The sequence below is a fragment of the Notolabrus celidotus genome, chromosome 2 (assembly GCF_009762535.1).
Source record: "Notolabrus celidotus isolate fNotCel1 chromosome 2, fNotCel1.pri, whole genome shotgun sequence".
Classification (NCBI taxonomy): Eukaryota; Metazoa; Chordata; class Actinopteri; order Labriformes; family Labridae; genus Notolabrus; species Notolabrus celidotus.
The window spans coordinates 10,887,760-10,904,820 of NC_048273.1; the positions used below are offsets into that span (position 1 = coordinate 10,887,760).

General features: G+C 37.5%; 2 protein-coding genes across 2 annotated transcripts; both read right to left on the minus strand.

Moving 5' to 3' along the window:
• Positions 1-3,084: 3,084 nt before the first annotated feature.
• Positions 3,085-7,386, minus strand: ndufa11 (NADH:ubiquinone oxidoreductase subunit A11). The gene is made up of 4 exons (XM_034710083.1): positions 7,255-7,386; positions 4,341-4,433; positions 3,857-3,979; positions 3,085-3,271 (listed from the first exon to the last, which is right to left on the minus strand). The coding sequence occupies exons 1-4, from the start codon at positions 7,331-7,333 to the stop codon at positions 3,159-3,161; spliced, it is 408 nt and encodes a 135-aa protein (XP_034565974.1). The 5' UTR covers positions 7,334-7,386; the 3' UTR covers positions 3,085-3,158.
• A 2,219-nt stretch (positions 7,387-9,605) lies between these two features.
• On the minus strand, positions 9,606-15,343 carry mrpl55 (mitochondrial ribosomal protein L55). Its single transcript, XM_034708904.1, has 3 exons — positions 15,210-15,343; positions 12,341-12,557; positions 9,606-10,069 (listed from the first exon to the last, which is right to left on the minus strand). The coding sequence occupies exons 1-3, from the start codon at positions 15,245-15,247 to the stop codon at positions 9,920-9,922; spliced, it is 405 nt and encodes a 134-aa protein (XP_034564795.1). The 5' UTR covers positions 15,248-15,343; the 3' UTR covers positions 9,606-9,919.
• Positions 15,344-17,061: the final 1,718 nt, after the last annotated feature.

A 17,061-nucleotide genomic window follows, 5' to 3' on the forward strand; every position in this document is an offset into this window, starting at 1 on the left:
GTCAGTGTTGAAAATTGTTCTGTTTTCCCATTTTTTCTATAGATCCTCAGGCAGGAACCTCCTTAAAGTTCCTGTCACAAAGTTGAAATCTAAGGGTGACCGAGCGTTTGCTGTGCAGGCTCCACGACTGTGGAACGACCTGCCTGAGGGTCTCAGGCAAGCTTCATCAGTATCTTCTTTTAAATCACAGCTGAAAACATATTTATATCAAAAGGCCTTCATCTAATATTGTTTTATCCACGATGTTACATCTACTTTTAAGATACTTTTATTCATGGTTTTCTTTTATTCACTCATTGTTTTCATTTGTTTTACTGATTTTAATTGTTTTATTGCTTTAATTGCTTTTAGTAGTTTCTCTTTTACTCTTTTATTCAGCTTTTCAACCCATACCCCCCCCCATGCTTTGTTCTCTTTATTGTGGGCTTTTATGATGTAAAGCACTTTGTAACGCATGTTTTGATAGGTGCTTTATATATATCTGGATGGATTATTATTTGTATGTATTCATGGTTGGGAGGAAGAGGGGCCACCAATGGACGATTTACAGTGAATTTTAATAGGAGAGAGAGAAGCACACTACATGCACATACTTGAGTAGTCGTTTTTCTTGAAGCTGGGTGAATGTAAAGTCCCCATCTTTCCCTGCAGCCCCCTCTATTTAATCGACAAAACCCTCCGTTCCACATGGATTCATCTGTTTCTGAGCAAAGTAGCATGATGTACTTCCAATGCGTTGTGCACAAACAAGCAAGGGTGTTTCAAAACAGTTTGACAGGGGTGGCCCAACTGGGGCACTGGTTTATACAGGGGTGGCATGAAGTATGTGAGCCCAAACACCAGCATTCATTGTTGTACTTATGTTGTTACAGCATCCATATAGTTAATCTTAACATAGCTCTACCTCTTAACAAGGCAATCGCAAATATACAGTACATTTAAAACCACATACCACAAAAACTAATAAAAAATAAACTAAAGCACAGCTTAAAAAAAGATAATTAAAACTAAACTGAAATCTGGAAGCACAATTTCAATACAAGGAAATAAATAGCAATACAAATTTCAAAAGTATTATAACCTTGATAAGTGCAAATCATCAATAAGACATTCTTCAGCCAGTAACTTTGAAAGAGCTCCAAAAATGTTGACTTCACTCAGGGGAGCTTTTGTGCTGTACATGATTTCATATGTTGTTGTTGTTAGGATGCTATCCTCCCAAGCCTGAAGGGTACAAGTTATTTAAACTGTTGATCTCCAATTGGTTCTTGCCCAGGGACAATGTTTGGAGGGATGCATACTCACCGAGGAGAGACTGAGGTCCTTTTTGGGGACCAGTGATTGTTCCAAGAGTTTATTAAACACTCAGAGAGACTTTTTTTTTCTAAGTTAATTTTCTTTATTCAAAAATGTGTCTGAACTTTTTGTGGTAAAATACATTTCTGTGGAGGTACACTCTTACTTATTTCAAGTGACAATATAGGTAGTGTTTTCAAAGAATGTCCGAGGAGTCCGTCCTGTGGGATATGTTTCCATTTAGTTAAACCTCCATACTTTTCCTTTTACAGAGTGGAAGTGATTCCTCAGAGACTCCAAGAGTTACCAGAAAAATAGTCGAAAAGTGAGCTGGATAAGCTCTGAAGAAAAAGGTAAACCAATGTTGGAGTCTCAATATTTATTCTTTAAGAAGAGGGTGTAGGTGTTTCATTAGGTGTTAGCAACCACTCAAGAGTCCCTTCTGCATTTGTGCTTATTTGAGTATGTGCGTGCTCATGTCCATGATGTCATCCAGGATGGTCTTGTTCCCTCACGTCGGGAAGATGTGTATGTGTGGGAAAGTTGTCTCAAGTTGAACAAATGTTCGTTATAGCTTAGCTGTCCTAAGTTGATCCAAGTTGATAAAGCTCAACATAGATGTTGGCACAGGTCTTTCCAAGTTCTCCTTTGGAACACCTCTAAGCTCAGTGGCCTTGGAGGTGCTGAGATTGTTTAACTTTGTCTGTTTCAAGGGAGTAGTAGTTGTGGCTACTTTCTCCCCGAGTGTCCTAATTCTTATCTGCAGGAGTATTTGATGTACATTTTGACGCTCATGTAAATTGAATGTCCCCAGACTCCCCACAGTTGTACACTGGTAAACCCCAGTAAATAAACTTTTTAAAAAACATACACTACTCACAAAAAGTCAGGGGTATTTGGCTTTTGAATGAAATTTCAGAATGCACGATAACCTTTACAGGTGAACTTAATTTGACCTTCTCTAAGCTTTTTAATGCACAGTTCCAACTGTGCAATGTTTCTGTACTTTTTGCATAACATGCTGTTCTCTAACAAGGTGGTTAACCGCAAAAATCCAAGCGTCTGATCCATAAATCAACCACTAAATATTCTGGTTTCATAACAATTGGTATTCAAACAGCCCTCATCATCACACTGTTCACATTTAGACATCATGGGAAATAGACGACACCAAGCAATTGATCAACAACAGCACTGAGTCGTCGCGTAGAGGGTCGTAACCCAGCACCCCAGACCCTCAATGACCTGAGGGCAGAAGAAGAGTGGAATGCCATGCAGAGAATAAGTCGACTTGTGGAGAGCCTGAAACGTCTGTCTTTGATGCTCAAGGACACATGACAAGTTATTAAGAAATGTTTACCCACCACTGTTAGCTATTCTTTCAATACATTGTTCGAGATGAAGAAATTACCAATGCATGCTTCTACTTAAATGCCCTACTTACATAATATAATATCATTGTAGCATTAATATTTTACATTTTACATAAATTTCACCCAAAAGTCAAATATCCCTAACTTTTTGTGAACAGTATATATTCCTGACTAATCTGAGTTATCTAGGTTTCAGCCTCCCAATGTCAATCCTCCAAGGACATTCACTGTTGTGATTAACTCCACCTACAATAGTTGAAACTCCAGTTGCAACACCTTAACAGGGTGCAACTTACTGCAACCATAACTGTACTGAAGTGGACTAATGAATACAATGAGTACATCCCTAAATCTTACTGTTTGAGTCATTTTTCAACAACTGAAATTAATCACATGAACTGACACAAATTCATCATAACATTTTCACAAGAACTTTATTAAAGTAAATCTTTTCACAACATACATTTAAATTTTACAGCATTTATCCACTCATAGTTTAGGGGCTCCAGCTAGCTTCCATCCCTCCATCTTGCCTACTTTAGTGAAGAAGGCCAGTGAACCCAAACCCAGACATGCCGATGTTCCAGTCATAGCACTGTGAGCTGGGAATGGAAACACAGCAGAAAATATGATTAGGTAAGTTAGGCCAGCTCAGGGAAATTAACATTTTCCTGCCATTAAGTGAAGGGGAATGTATAGTGAGCAGTTTGTTTTAACGGATTGGAATCCTGACATGGTGAGCAGGACCGCATTGCCGAGCACAGGTCTTGTCTCACCTTGAGACATATTGTTTTCTCATAGGTGATAATGTCATGCACAATCTGCACTTTCCTAAATTCTCTGGCAGAGAGCACAGTTTTGCAGCATTTAACCCCCTCCTCTACTGTTTTTCTCTCTCCACACTAAACAAACCACATTGTTACCAGAGCTGCATCCCTGGCAATGGTCTGTTCTTCATAACAGTCTATCGAGAAATATCAGACTGTTGCTATTTAATGATCAATCAGAATCAAGCTACATGCTACACAGAAGCATGTTATTTTCAATTAAGCACTGAAGTTCTCTCTAAAAGCCAAATATGTGTTCATGAAAACACACATTATTGCACTCTTGCTTCATACAATGTCCAGCATGGATGTGCATGTGCGTATAAAACACACATTCAATTACTGAGGACTGATACTTACTTCTGGCACCCAGGAAGATCCCAGAGGCGCAGCCCCCAATGAAGTAATTCAGTGGGTCATCTGGGGCTTCACGAGCCTGAGCAGTAAGACACGTTGCCATGCCAAAGATTGCTCCCATGGTAGCTGTTACAGGACAGATACAAAACCACAAATTTTAACTTTACGTTGGTGTTGATTTTGTTTCATGCAGTAGATAAAGGGGTACCACTAAAATCTTAGCTAATCTTGCTCTGTGTATACATACAGAGTGTGTGTATATATATGTATGTATACACACATACATACACACATACATACATAAGTTGCTAAGAAATATGTCCCTGGAAAGTTTCATAGAGGTCTAAAGGTTAACACAGCGTATTCACTAGAAGTTGCACTTTCAGGCAGTTTGATTTTGGGCTTAAAGAGAAGGATTTAAAATTTGACACAGTAGACACGTGAACTTTTGGCTCATTTCATTTGGAATGTTAAAATGAATATTTACCCATGGTTACAGTTGTGTTCGTAGCTCTCTGTAGTGCTGCCATTGCTGAATCAGGCTGGAATGCCACGATGTGATAGGCTGAACCCACCAGGCCTGAAACCACAGACAGACACAGAATTAAGCATGGAAGGTTACAAAATTACAAAAATATATAAAAAGGAAAACAACATTATTTTGACACTTCAGTGTCTGAAAACAAAGTAGGTTTGATATGTAATATTGAAAGAAAGGCTCATACCACTTGCTCAGGTGTGCTCACATTCTTTTTTGTACAACCGTGTATTAGGGCCGTGACAATGTTTTTTTAAATGGACACAAACAAGAAAACTCATTGTGCCCCCCTTTTGCACGTCGCACTCTGCTAGTCATTAAGCCTGCCTTGGGCAACCTCCTAAAATGTTACGTTTAAATCCTTAAATTAGCGGCCATGCTCCTTGTTATGATGGAGATGATGGCTTTGTATCAGGAAATAAAGGCCAGCTGTTCATTCATCTACTGAGTTTGGGACCTTGGTGACATTAAAGCTAGTTAAGTGGACACACAGAAACTAAGGGTTACTTTAAACCAGATAACACTTTCTAAGCACAATGTCATTGGCTGTGTACTGTTAGCTAGCGTGCAATTGAATACAGCATTACAGAGTGCATGCACAGGCTGCTAACAATCACAAACCGCTGACATGGCTCACAGCTGACAGATTTTCTTGTAAAATAACATTAATGTACACAAATATAGATATTTAAAGAGAATCTAATATTTGAGAAGATATTTTGAAAATTTTCTCTGACATTTAAGAAACTTCTGGCAAAATAATAATGGCGCTCAAATAGAATTTTTTTTTTCTTACTTTTTAGATTCTTACCATATCAACTTATTTCACTTCCTCAGTTCTCTCTGACATTGAAAAGGAGTTTAAAAAAAAGTAATTTTTATATATATTATATTCTTTTTCAGTTTTTCTGCAAACATGTCAGAAAATAAAACAGATAAATAAATCTTGCATTAATTTTTAAAGGCTTTATATAGAGACCTGGTCCTCTAGTGTGACAGAAATGGTGTACCCAATTAAGGACGTTCTCTGTCACACCAGAGGTTTGTGTCTGTTTGTGAGCCTGCTGTTCATGGCTTAAATTTCAAAATAAGTAAGTAAGACAGTTTAGAATCATTTTTAAAATTCCAATTTAGGGTTGACACACCAAAGGTAATAAAACTTCTCCCTATAATCTCCCTAGTAAATCAAATGAGTGTCCCTCAACTTATAAGGTACATGCTCCATCAGATATTTCAATACCTAAAATGTTTTTAAAACCATAATTCAATTTTCATAATATATTTTTAATGGGATCCTCTAATATCTAACCGTTTTTCAAGAAGTCTTCTACTTGAGCCTTAAAAACCCCCAAAAAACATCCTGTAGGTGGTTTGATCCATAACACGATGCATGAGATCGTTTCTGACAGCAGCTAAATACAGACACACAGACACCGAGCGACGAGTAGATCTGTGACACCGGTAGCTGAAGTGTTCATTAGACACATTTTTAGGAGTTCAACAAACTTCTGCACTGTTTTAAGATTTGATCCATCCCTCATTAACGTGGGTCAGCCCTGTTCTTATAGCTAACTTAAGTTGTGACCTGCAATAACACAGCATCCTCTTTAAAGTTCATAAGGAGAGTTTAGAGCTGAGTGAATCTGATGACAGAGTGCTGACAGTGTCACTATCGCAATATCACAGGTGAAGTTATTAGAACACTAAACTCTGATAACCTCAGGTGGAGATGCAGAGGAAATCTCCTCCTTCTTTAAAGAAAGAGCAGAAAGCAGCAGAGGATGAGGATGCAGAGGTTACTGTAGGTCAGATAACATTTAGCTGTAGGTAATAATACATATGATTTAAAGGACCCAGATAAATGACTTTAAACAGCACATAGAGATGTAGATTCATGTTACAGAGACTCCTGCATTGAAATAATACTATAATGGTGTTAAAATCAAAATATGGTGTCAACACAAACCCCTCTATCTGGAATATGTGTGTTGCTCATCACTGCAGTGGCTCACTCTACTCTCAATCTTCAACATGTTTATGTATTTTGTCATATTTGTAAGACATGTTTTTTTTTGTTTTTTGTACGTTTTCATTGCCATATTTTACTGCAAACCTTGAAATTATGAGACATTTAAAGTATTTGACTTACATATCAGTTTATTAAATGTATTAATCTGCAGTTTAGGGTTCTATATGGACAGGGTTGCTGGGTATAGGCTGATTTTACGATGCTCCAGAAAATCTCCCTATTTTTCACAGTCCAATGTTGGCAGATATGGTATTATCTGCTTAGTTTATGGTGCATTCAGATTCTCTAAATACCATGGTTCTCTTCACTCCTTATAACCCTACCTAACCCGAGACGTGATCTGTCACTGATGAGGAAAACTGGACAAGAGAACTTAAGTGATGTTTTTTTTTGCACTTTAAGAACGTACCCCAAATCTAACATGTACAGTGTAGGGGTCCCAGACCATGACTTGGTTTCTTTAACCTTCCTCTTAAATGTCACTTTGAAAGCTGTGAGTTAAATGACAACTTCGTAAACACGTTCCAAGTTCTTAGTCAGTGGCGCAAAACATGCTATTTAAGCCATTGAACCCAATACAAAAAACACATTAATTCAAATTAAAACAAACACAACATAATAAACATCCTTCCAGCTTACAATAATAATAAAGTACATTATATTCTCTCTACACTGAGCTGTGACCTGTAAACAGTAACTCTGTCACCAGTCCTGTGCTAGCATGCTAGCTCAAACCATTACCTCTGACATTAACGTTTTTGTTCAACGCAGTTAAATATCACAGCTCGGGGTAACACTCCATTAGTGTATTTATTTGCCTTTGCTGATATTCACCTAAAGCTGTGCCGAGTTTGGTCGTGATCCATGTTTTCTCGACGCAGTCCGAGCCCTCCTTTAGCTCCCAGTACCCCATGACGGCTAATGCAAGGACACGGACTTCTTCTCTTGATTTACTGGGGGATCGCAACCAACTTAAAAAGGTGCATACCGCCACCTACTGCACCGGAGTGTGTAACTTCAGGTAACATCTAACATTCTACATCAGGGGTGTCAAACTCATTTCAGTTCAGGGGCCACATACAGTACAGCCCAAGTTGATCTAAAGTGGGCCGGACCAGTAAAATCACAACATAACAACCTATAAATAATGACAACTCTAAATTTTCCCATTGTTTTAGTACAAAAAAGTACAAGCACATTCTGAAAATGTTCACATTTAACAAACTATCTTTCTACAAAAACTCTTGTATTTTCTGCCATGATGAGTCTCATAGTGGGCCGAATATTTTACTCTTTAAGTCCTGAAACCTGCTGCGAACACACCAAACACACAGGTTACCCATTCACCTGACACCGAATGTAATGTTTACTGCAAAAGAAAAGATAGATTATAATAATGAAGGAGGTAAAGTTGACTATTTAGTGGATCATCTTATAGTGCTCTAAAAAGTCTTTAGGAATCTCAACCGGATTATGCAAACAGCAAGTAGCCTAATCTATTTCCTCACTTTAAGAAAAAAGTCCCAGGAAAAAAAGTGCCTTTCAGGTGCACTCCGTCAACAGTATAATTTAATGCGACCCCTAGAGGACAAATCTGAAATCGCAGTTACTTTTATTGAAAAATTGCAGTCTTAATGTCTTCTATGTAACCCTTTCATTTTGCAAAGTTATTCCGCGGGCCGGATTGGAACCTCTGGCGGGCCGGTTTTGGCCCGCGGGCCGCATGTTTGACACCCCTGTTCTACATCATGCAAACATGAAAACAAAGTACCAAACAATAAACAAAAATTATGCGACTAACTAATAATAATAATAAAAAATAATAAATAAAAATAATCAACAACTAATCAAAAAATAAAAATAAATACAATGAATTAAATAAATAACTACATAAATTATATCACACAATGCAAACCTGTTTCTTTCAGATAAACTAAAAGAGCCCTATAGCATTCACCCGTCCCATCAGTCCTCCCCAGAATTCCCTTTAAACTCCAACTCCACTCCAGCCCAAATACTCTACCACATAATCTCTTCCTCTGTACGCCATATTTTTTACACTCTATAACCACATGTTTCACATTCGCCTCAACATTACACACATCACAGTTCACTGAGAAACATTTGGCCATTAAGTACAGAGTCGATTTCAATTCTGTATGACCCAATCTTAAGCTGGCAATCATCACTTCCTCTCTACTATTCCTCCCTTTAAAATCAGTCACATCAATGGATTTCTGGATGCTGTAGAAATGCCTACATTTTGTATCCTCATACCATTTTTTCTGCCACACATCCCTTACTGCCCTCCTTATCAGAGATTTGGCCTCTCCTTTTCCAAAGGGAACTTTCAGGATATTTTCATCATTAAATTTCAAAGCTCTTTTCTGAATTGCCGTTGTGATTTGCACTTCAGGGCCACCGTAGTTTTCCTTCATTCAGCATCTTTATATAGTTAAGACTTTTATAAATGCATGATTTAATTAACTTTTATTTCAATCATGCAATGTTTATTTTAAACTACAAAATGTTAAATTATGAGTAGTAATAAGCAACCAGTTAAGAATTTCTTAAAATATTATATATAATATAAATTAGCTTTACCGGCCAGATACATAGACCTACAAATATTAAATATTAAATATTAACCTGATTTACAAGATGACATAAGACAATGATATAGGCTACAGTTTAAATAATTTATGATGAAAGGCAAACTTATCCTCACCAACAATTACTCACGTTTAAACACAGGGATTTAATGACTGATATGTCACATTTATTTATGCTAATTAGGAACATTGAGCACAAGCTTCTGACTTACAAGACATGGCATTCACCAATTTAAGAACATAGGTGTGAATAATTGCATGGTTTAAGAGCACGTCATGATGTAGAGTTCTGTTAGAAATTTTGTGTATATAAACGTATAAATTTAAGGAAAATCTTAAGATGTTGGTGAATGAAACCCAATCTTATTCTGCATAGGTAGATCCTTAGTGGCCATCAGACCGATTTTGGTGTATTGCCACCCCCTATAGGAATGGAGTGTGACTCACACTGTGTGAAGCGGTGGCAGGCCTCTCAAATCTGAAATAAGAACTTTGCTTAACTGGTTTCCAAGGAAAATAAACAAAAGACTGCCTATTAGAAGAGATCAGGAGAAAATTCACCACACAGATACATACCTTTGCAATGAGGCTCTTTATTAACCTGACATTGTTACAGATTTCCGCTCAAACAGGAACATATCAGTTTATTATTGAAAATTAAAAAACAAGGGAGGCTTTAAGTCTGTGGAAGAGTTTCCTCTCATGGTGTTCAGTTGACAATAAAGTTTCATTGTTCTGGCTTTTAATTGTCCCACATTTAAAGTTTTGTAAAACAAAAACAGAAATTATTTAATTTAAACATACCTTTAAAGGACAAGAGGAAGTTTACAGTGACAATGATTTAATGGTTGCTGGAACTTACATGGTTTGTGTCACATATAAAAACATTATTTCTTCTTCCAAAACTGTGTGTATCTGTCAGCTTTGAAGTCATCGTCATAGTGGACAGCTGTCTGTTTTACTTTTTTCTTCACTTCTCTCTTTTTCTGGCGAGCTCGACGTTCATCTTCAGACAGAGTTGACAGGTTGACTGGCATCTTGAAAAGCAAAAAAAGAAACATCAATTAACTGTCAAATAAAAACAAATCTGAGTAATCATGGTTTCATATGCTGTAGGTTGGCTGGCCTTGATAACTTCAGTAAGATTACTATTCTGGTGTGCGGTCTTTCATTTTATGCATATAAACAGATATAATTGGGCTATGACCAAGCAAGATGTTACAAAACATCTTGAAGACATATGAACATTTTGAATTTGAGTTTATTCATCATGTGAAAAGCTATCCAATAAAATGATACATTTAGATACAAGTACACTGTAGGTAAAGCCTAAGTCAGACAAAAGAAAAACCGTGTCAGGTCAGAGGAATGTCTTAAAGGTTACCTCAGCTTAAGGCTTGGTGACTACAAATCTATAACAGAACTGAACCAGATCTCAGCCTCTGCTCTTTTATTTTAACCACTGTCTATTGAATGCATCCGTATAGGTAAAAAGGGAAACCAGGCAAAGACACCATGGGTATGGCAACTTGCCCTGAGAGGCATAGGTTCATTATGCAGGGTATTTCGCTGTTAATCCTGGGGAATACTAATAGTGTGTAACTGATTTGTGTAGCTTGGTCATAAATTTGTCCAGTTGATGGATTCTTGGATACAGAGAGCTTTCTCAGCCCCCAATGTGCTTTAGTGTTTGTGTGTAATTCAATAATTTATCAAAAACACTGAAAATGAGCCCCGTCTGTTTTGGGTGTTCGACAAACATTGTGAAGAACAAAACAGAATATTTTGAAGGCAAAGTATGGCTGAGCTGCTGAATTGTATAGCATTATGTTGTCAAATTAGAATGAGAACGTTGTTGATAATAAATAGTCAATAGTGTTGTCAACACAATGGAGTCTAGTTTCCAAATATGTTTTTATGGTCATTTCATTTAATACTGTCTGCAGATGCAATTTAAGAGGCATTTTGTTCTTATGGTGCTTTCAAATGGGGTCGTGTTTGCCATGTTCACGAGAAATGGCCATATGAACTAACTAAAATCTCTAAAAGTAGTATGACACCCTCTCCACTTTTAAGAGTAGACTTAAAACTTTCCTTTTTGATAAAGCTTATAGTTAGAGCTAGATCAGGCTTGGACCAGCTTTTGTCATGCTGCTATAGGCCTAGACTGCCGGGGGAACTGGCGCACTGACGCACTGGGATCCTAGCTCACCCCCTTCCCCCCAACCCCCTCATCACTTACTTTAACTCTGCCTGTCCCATTAAAGTTACTAACAATAGACCTTTCTGGAGTCCCTGAGCTCCCTTGTCTCGTAGATTCCTCTGAGCTGCCGTAGACATCCTCCTGCTGCGGACGATCTGGACTCCAGCGGCAACAGCTTCTACGACTCGTTTCATCACTATCACTTCTCTCTCTTACTCCCCTCTATCTGTCTTTCCAGACCCAACTCGGTTGAGGCATGATGGCTGTCTAACATGAGTCTGGTTCTGCCTGAGGTTTCTGCCTGTTAAAAGGAAGTTTTTCCTCACCACTGTAACTAGCCAAATTATTGCGATGTGCAATGCTCATGATGGATTAAGGTGGGGTCAGACTGAGTCTTACCCTGTCTTGAAGTTGGGTCTGTTCATAATTTGACATAGTGTGGTCTAGACCTCCTATGTTTGTAAAAGCGTCTTGAGATAACGTTTGTTGTGATTTGGCGCTATACAAATAAAGATTGATTGATCGATGGATTGATGAACGCCCCCCTTTCATCATATTCACATCATTGCAAGTCAATTTTTTCGGAAAGCATCAAGTTCACGAGCTGTGACGTGTCTGATGACATCCACAGAAATGGTGGAGCCTATAGACTCCAGTTTCATGCAAATACATGAAGTTATTATGTAACTGATCAGGTCTGTAGTTAGAGGAGCAAAATTAACAAACGTTAGCGAGAGCAAAGCTTGTACAACGTGATTTGATTAACGCTAGACACGTACGGGACCAAGAGGAGTTTGTTGTTCCTCTGCACGGCTTTTCAGCAAATATGAAAAATTGTAATATGAGCATTTCCACTTATAAGGAAAGCAAGGAGGACAACGATGAAATGTTTGGCCAAGCCACTCATTCACACGACTTCACAACTTTAGGAGTTCCATTTGAAGACAGCATTATACACAGAATACAAACTGTAAAATCAATGTTGAAAATTGAATTTTCTTTTTAACCGGACTGTATTCAACAGAGGTCTGTCAGTTCTATCCAAACTAATCAGTTGTCATTAAGGCACTAAGCAATCAGGAAGTGAAACAGATGGTGTACAAACCATGAGGATGCGTCTTGGTTCTTTGTATCTGATGTTGACAGTGGATCCATCAGGCTGGACCAGCATCACAGGGTACAGTCTCTCATATTTCTGCCTACCACAGGCCACCACTGATGTCCTGTTGGAGTTAAGCTGAGGAGTTTGACTGTGGAATAGAGACACCTGGCTGAGCGCTGGGGTGTGTCCACAGAGTTTTAACACCGACGGGCAACCAGTCCTGGTGAGCACAGGTGAAAAACATGACCACACATACAAAGTATACAATAAATGCCAGTGTTGTGAGCAAGTGAGTTCCCCTGTGCATCCTATAGTGGTGCCACAAATAAAACGTACCAAATGTTGATACAGAGAAATTCAATCATTTTTGGAAAACTATATACCCATGTACTGGAAAGCTACCCTCCTACATTGCAAACGTGTTGGAGTGGAATTATTGATCCTGCATGACGCGCTCTTCTCATCAGCATTCTCCATTGATGCCCCTAAATCATTTAACACCCTCCAACAGACTTTAAAGTTGATATCTATTCCTTCTTTGGAAGAGTTTAAGACTAAATTATATCTGTTTTAATGAATCTATTGTTTTAATGAATCTATTGTTTTAATGAATCTATTGTTTTAATGAATCTATTGTTTTGTGAATCATTTTGTGTGTTTGTTCTGTTGTTTCTGATGTGCCTGTGATCTCGACAACATTGGAAATGAGGTAAACCTCAATGTCTCTTCAAGAATAAATAAAGATTTTGAATTTAATTTAATTTAATTTGAATTTGATACCAGTAACACTTTACAAAAAAGCTGGGACACTGGCAACAAAATATTGGAACAAAAGTTAAGAAAAGTTGAAAGAAAACATTTGGTGGAATATCTCACAACTGCTAGGTTAATTGCCAACAGGTCAGTGACATAACGGCATAAAAACAGCATCCCAGAGAGGCTGTCTCTCTGAAGTAAAGATTTGGAAGGGTTCACTCCTCTGTGAAAGAAGCTGTCAAATAGTGGAGGAATTAAAAAATCATGTTACCCAACTAACAATTGCACAGATTCTTGGGATTTCCTAATCTACACTTCAGAGAATATGAAGAATTCTCTAGAAGCAAAGGACAAGGTGGAAAATAAAAAAGGAACGGCTGTGATCTTTAGGCCCTTATTCAGTACCATCAACAATAGTCATAATTTTGCAGTCGACAACACTGCATGGAACTCTTCCAAAAAGCATAATCTGTGAACAATGTTTTGGCTCTAGTCTAAACAGGCTTTTCATCTCAGCTCTGCCTCCACTGTCTTCTATTGTGATAGTGTTTTTAAGCTTGTACAGCACTTTGGTCAACAGCGGTTGTTTTAAAATGTGCTATATAAATTAACTTTGACTTGACTTGACTTCTAACATCTTGCTACAGTCTCTTCTTGCTGTGTTTTGGGTGGTCGAGGCTGCTAGGGGGCAGACAGCAGGGTAGGAAGTGTCACTACCTGAAGCTTGGGTCCATTGAATGTGGAAATACTGTAGTGAATAGGTTGATGGACAGTGGGAGCTGGGCATGGAAGGGGGTTGCTCTGGGACGCTAGAGGAAACAGTTTAGCCTCTCAGGATTGGGGACATGAGAAGCCATGTGGTAGGCTGCAAAACCAGTAGAGGGCATAGTGGGGTGTTTTTTTCACTGAGCACTCATCCTTTTTTACTGCTCAAGTATCTCATGTTTAACTCAAAATTAAACTTGACTTATTTGACTTATTACTCATTTGAAATGTCTGGTGCATTATGAGACAAATAAATATAGCAAAATAGTGGAAAAACCTTGTTACTCTTAAAGTTACAGCCATTGATCTGGTGTGTATTTTTTTTTTTTTTTTTTAAGTAAATTCTTTACTCCTTATAATCTTCTATCTATTATCAATCTTTCCACTTTTACCTTCTCATATTTGGCATGCATCAGTAGATATTCAGTGACCATCACACCTTCAATCTTCCAACACAAACATTAACCCTCACAAGACACACTTTTTGTTTGTTTATTTTTAAATGTGTTTATATATATATATTATCATCTTTTTATTTATTTATTCATTTATTTAATGTATTAACCCCTTGAAATTAACAATTAGGAATTTGTCATCCAGCCATATCTGTTTCATTATCATTATTGATATAATATATTTATTTACATTCCTATTATTATTATTTATTTATTTTCTCCCTCTTTCATTGCTTACTTTTTATAGGTTATTTCTGCTCTATTCTTTTTATTTTTTTTAAACATCAATTGATTTTCTCTGTTTCTTTAGTTTTTTTGTTTTTTGCTGGTGTTGTTGTTTTTTGCCTTGGTTTTCCTCTGACTGTTATTATTAGTATTACTATTATTACCACTTCTTTGTCTGTATGTTTTGTTTTCTTCTTGTTGTCCATATTCGTGCCTTGTTTACTTGTTACTTTATCTACTATCACTTGGTCACACTTTCTTGTAAAGCACATTTCTTGCACAATAAATAATAATAAAAAAAGATTTAGTGTTTACCCCGCAAATAAAGACTGTGGATGCATCTCAATGAACTTGTGTCCTTCGTTGGTCACAAGTTAAGAATTGAAGATATCTCAAACAAGAGTGCTGTTGACATGGAGGAGACTTGACCCTGTCCTAACTTGTATGCAACATGTGACATGTATCATGCAATGTTCGTTTTTACATGTTACACAGCGACCCTACTGTTTTTGGAAACTGGGTTGTAGAAGTAAATAAACCTTTCATTTCACAGAGCCTTACTGTATTCTTCACCAACATATTTCTTAAGAAAGCGTGGGGACACCAACATCAACGTTTCAGAACTCTAATAAAGAAGTGTTAATTTTTCCACATTATCATGTGATTCTTACCATAATAGACTCCGTACAGTGCAGAGCTTTGGAAGCATGTTGGCGAAGATACACAGTAAATCCAACCTTCTGTCTGTACGTCCAGCCAAAGCTGACAGGAAGCACTCCTTCACAGGGTCAAACCACTCCACAAGGATCTTCTTTTTTTCGTGTTACACTGTGGTTGGTATCAAGCTTAATGGTGCATTACCGCCCCCTTCTGCTCCGGAGTGTGGATCATACAGTGAGCTCAAAAAAAAACAAAACAAAACGAAAATCTAACCAAAACCACAAACACACACCTTCATACACTCCTTATACACCACTTTACCCTAACTTCCCTTTATCCAAACTATGTAATCCCCTCAGTATCCTCCCAAGTCACCCCACACCCTGTGAAAAACCCCTGTGCTCTTTAAAATAAGATAAGATATTACTTTATTGATCCCCTGGGGGGGATTCATTTTTTACAGCAACCCAGACATAAGTACAATCAAGAAAAAAGTTTCAATAAGTAAAATTAAAAAATAAAATAAAATAAAATAAGTAAAAATAACAATAGATAAATAAAGCTAGAAAAAAATTTAGATATATACAATGTTACAGATGGAATTTAAATTAAATAGAAGTAATTACAGGCAGTATTAAAAAAAAATTCAATAGTGACAGGTTGACACGGTGTGATTATGGTTGGTAATGACAAATTAAGCAATAAATAAAAATAATATGGTATGTAATATGACCATGAGTTGTAGAATATGACCATGAGTTGTAGCTAGAATAATAATGTAATATAACATAATATGAAAATAATATGGCAAGATAATTATATAATACAGTATATTATGCATTATAATGCCAGCAGCAGTCAAGAGAGAGAGTTCGTGATGAGATGATGGAGTGTGACAGACAGAGCAGGGATGGTATGGATCTGTTCATGTGGGGTGGGCACAAAGGAGCGCCTGCACAGAAGAGCGCCTGAAGCGTTCAGTCTTGCACCATAAATTAAGAATGCCAACAAAACCCTGACCTGTGCTCTGTCACCCATACTCAATAATACCCCTTTCAATGTGAACCCCCCTACTCCCAATTACCCTAGCTCCCTCCTCATCCTTTCTCTCTGTGTCCCATACTCCCTACACCTCAAAATAACATGCTCTACAGCAGTGGTTCTCAAAGTGGGGTCCTGGGACCCCTGGGGGTCTGTGTACCATAGTGTGGGGGTCCGTGAAATAATAAAAATACATTTCTAATAAATAATAAATAATATACAAAATTGTGCTGTGTCATTACAAAACAGCATTTACACCATTGTTATGATACCATTTGGTGGCTCGAAGGGATATGCCAGTCTTGCTACTGTAAATTTTCTGAAAGCGTTTAAGATATATTACTTTAAAAGTAGAAATGCTGTCATGTTGAGTCCACAAGGAATGAAAAGACCCTCTGTTTTAAAGTATACAAGTGGTATTTACATGATTCCAATTGAAGTGTTATCTGTTTATCACTATGGAACAGGTCTGAAGTATTTACATTGATAAGTTTTACAATAAAAATAGTTTCAAGGGCATCTATGAGTGCAAATGGTAGTAAGCATGTGCTTAATCTATGTTACAATTATGAGGGGGTCCTTGGAAAATTTTCTGACCTGTAAGGGTTCTCTGGCTCCAAAAAGTTTGAGAACCCCTGCCCTACAGACTCCTCCTGACATAAGGGCACACCACACCAAAAAACATCTGGTGTCCTTTCAGTGGAAAACATATAAAAAATGTCTATAAAGTGCACTCTGGATGCTCTGGATCCATCTCTGCTCATTAACAAAACAAATCAAAATACCATTTTGCACTTAAATCTTAAAAACTTTAATAATTGT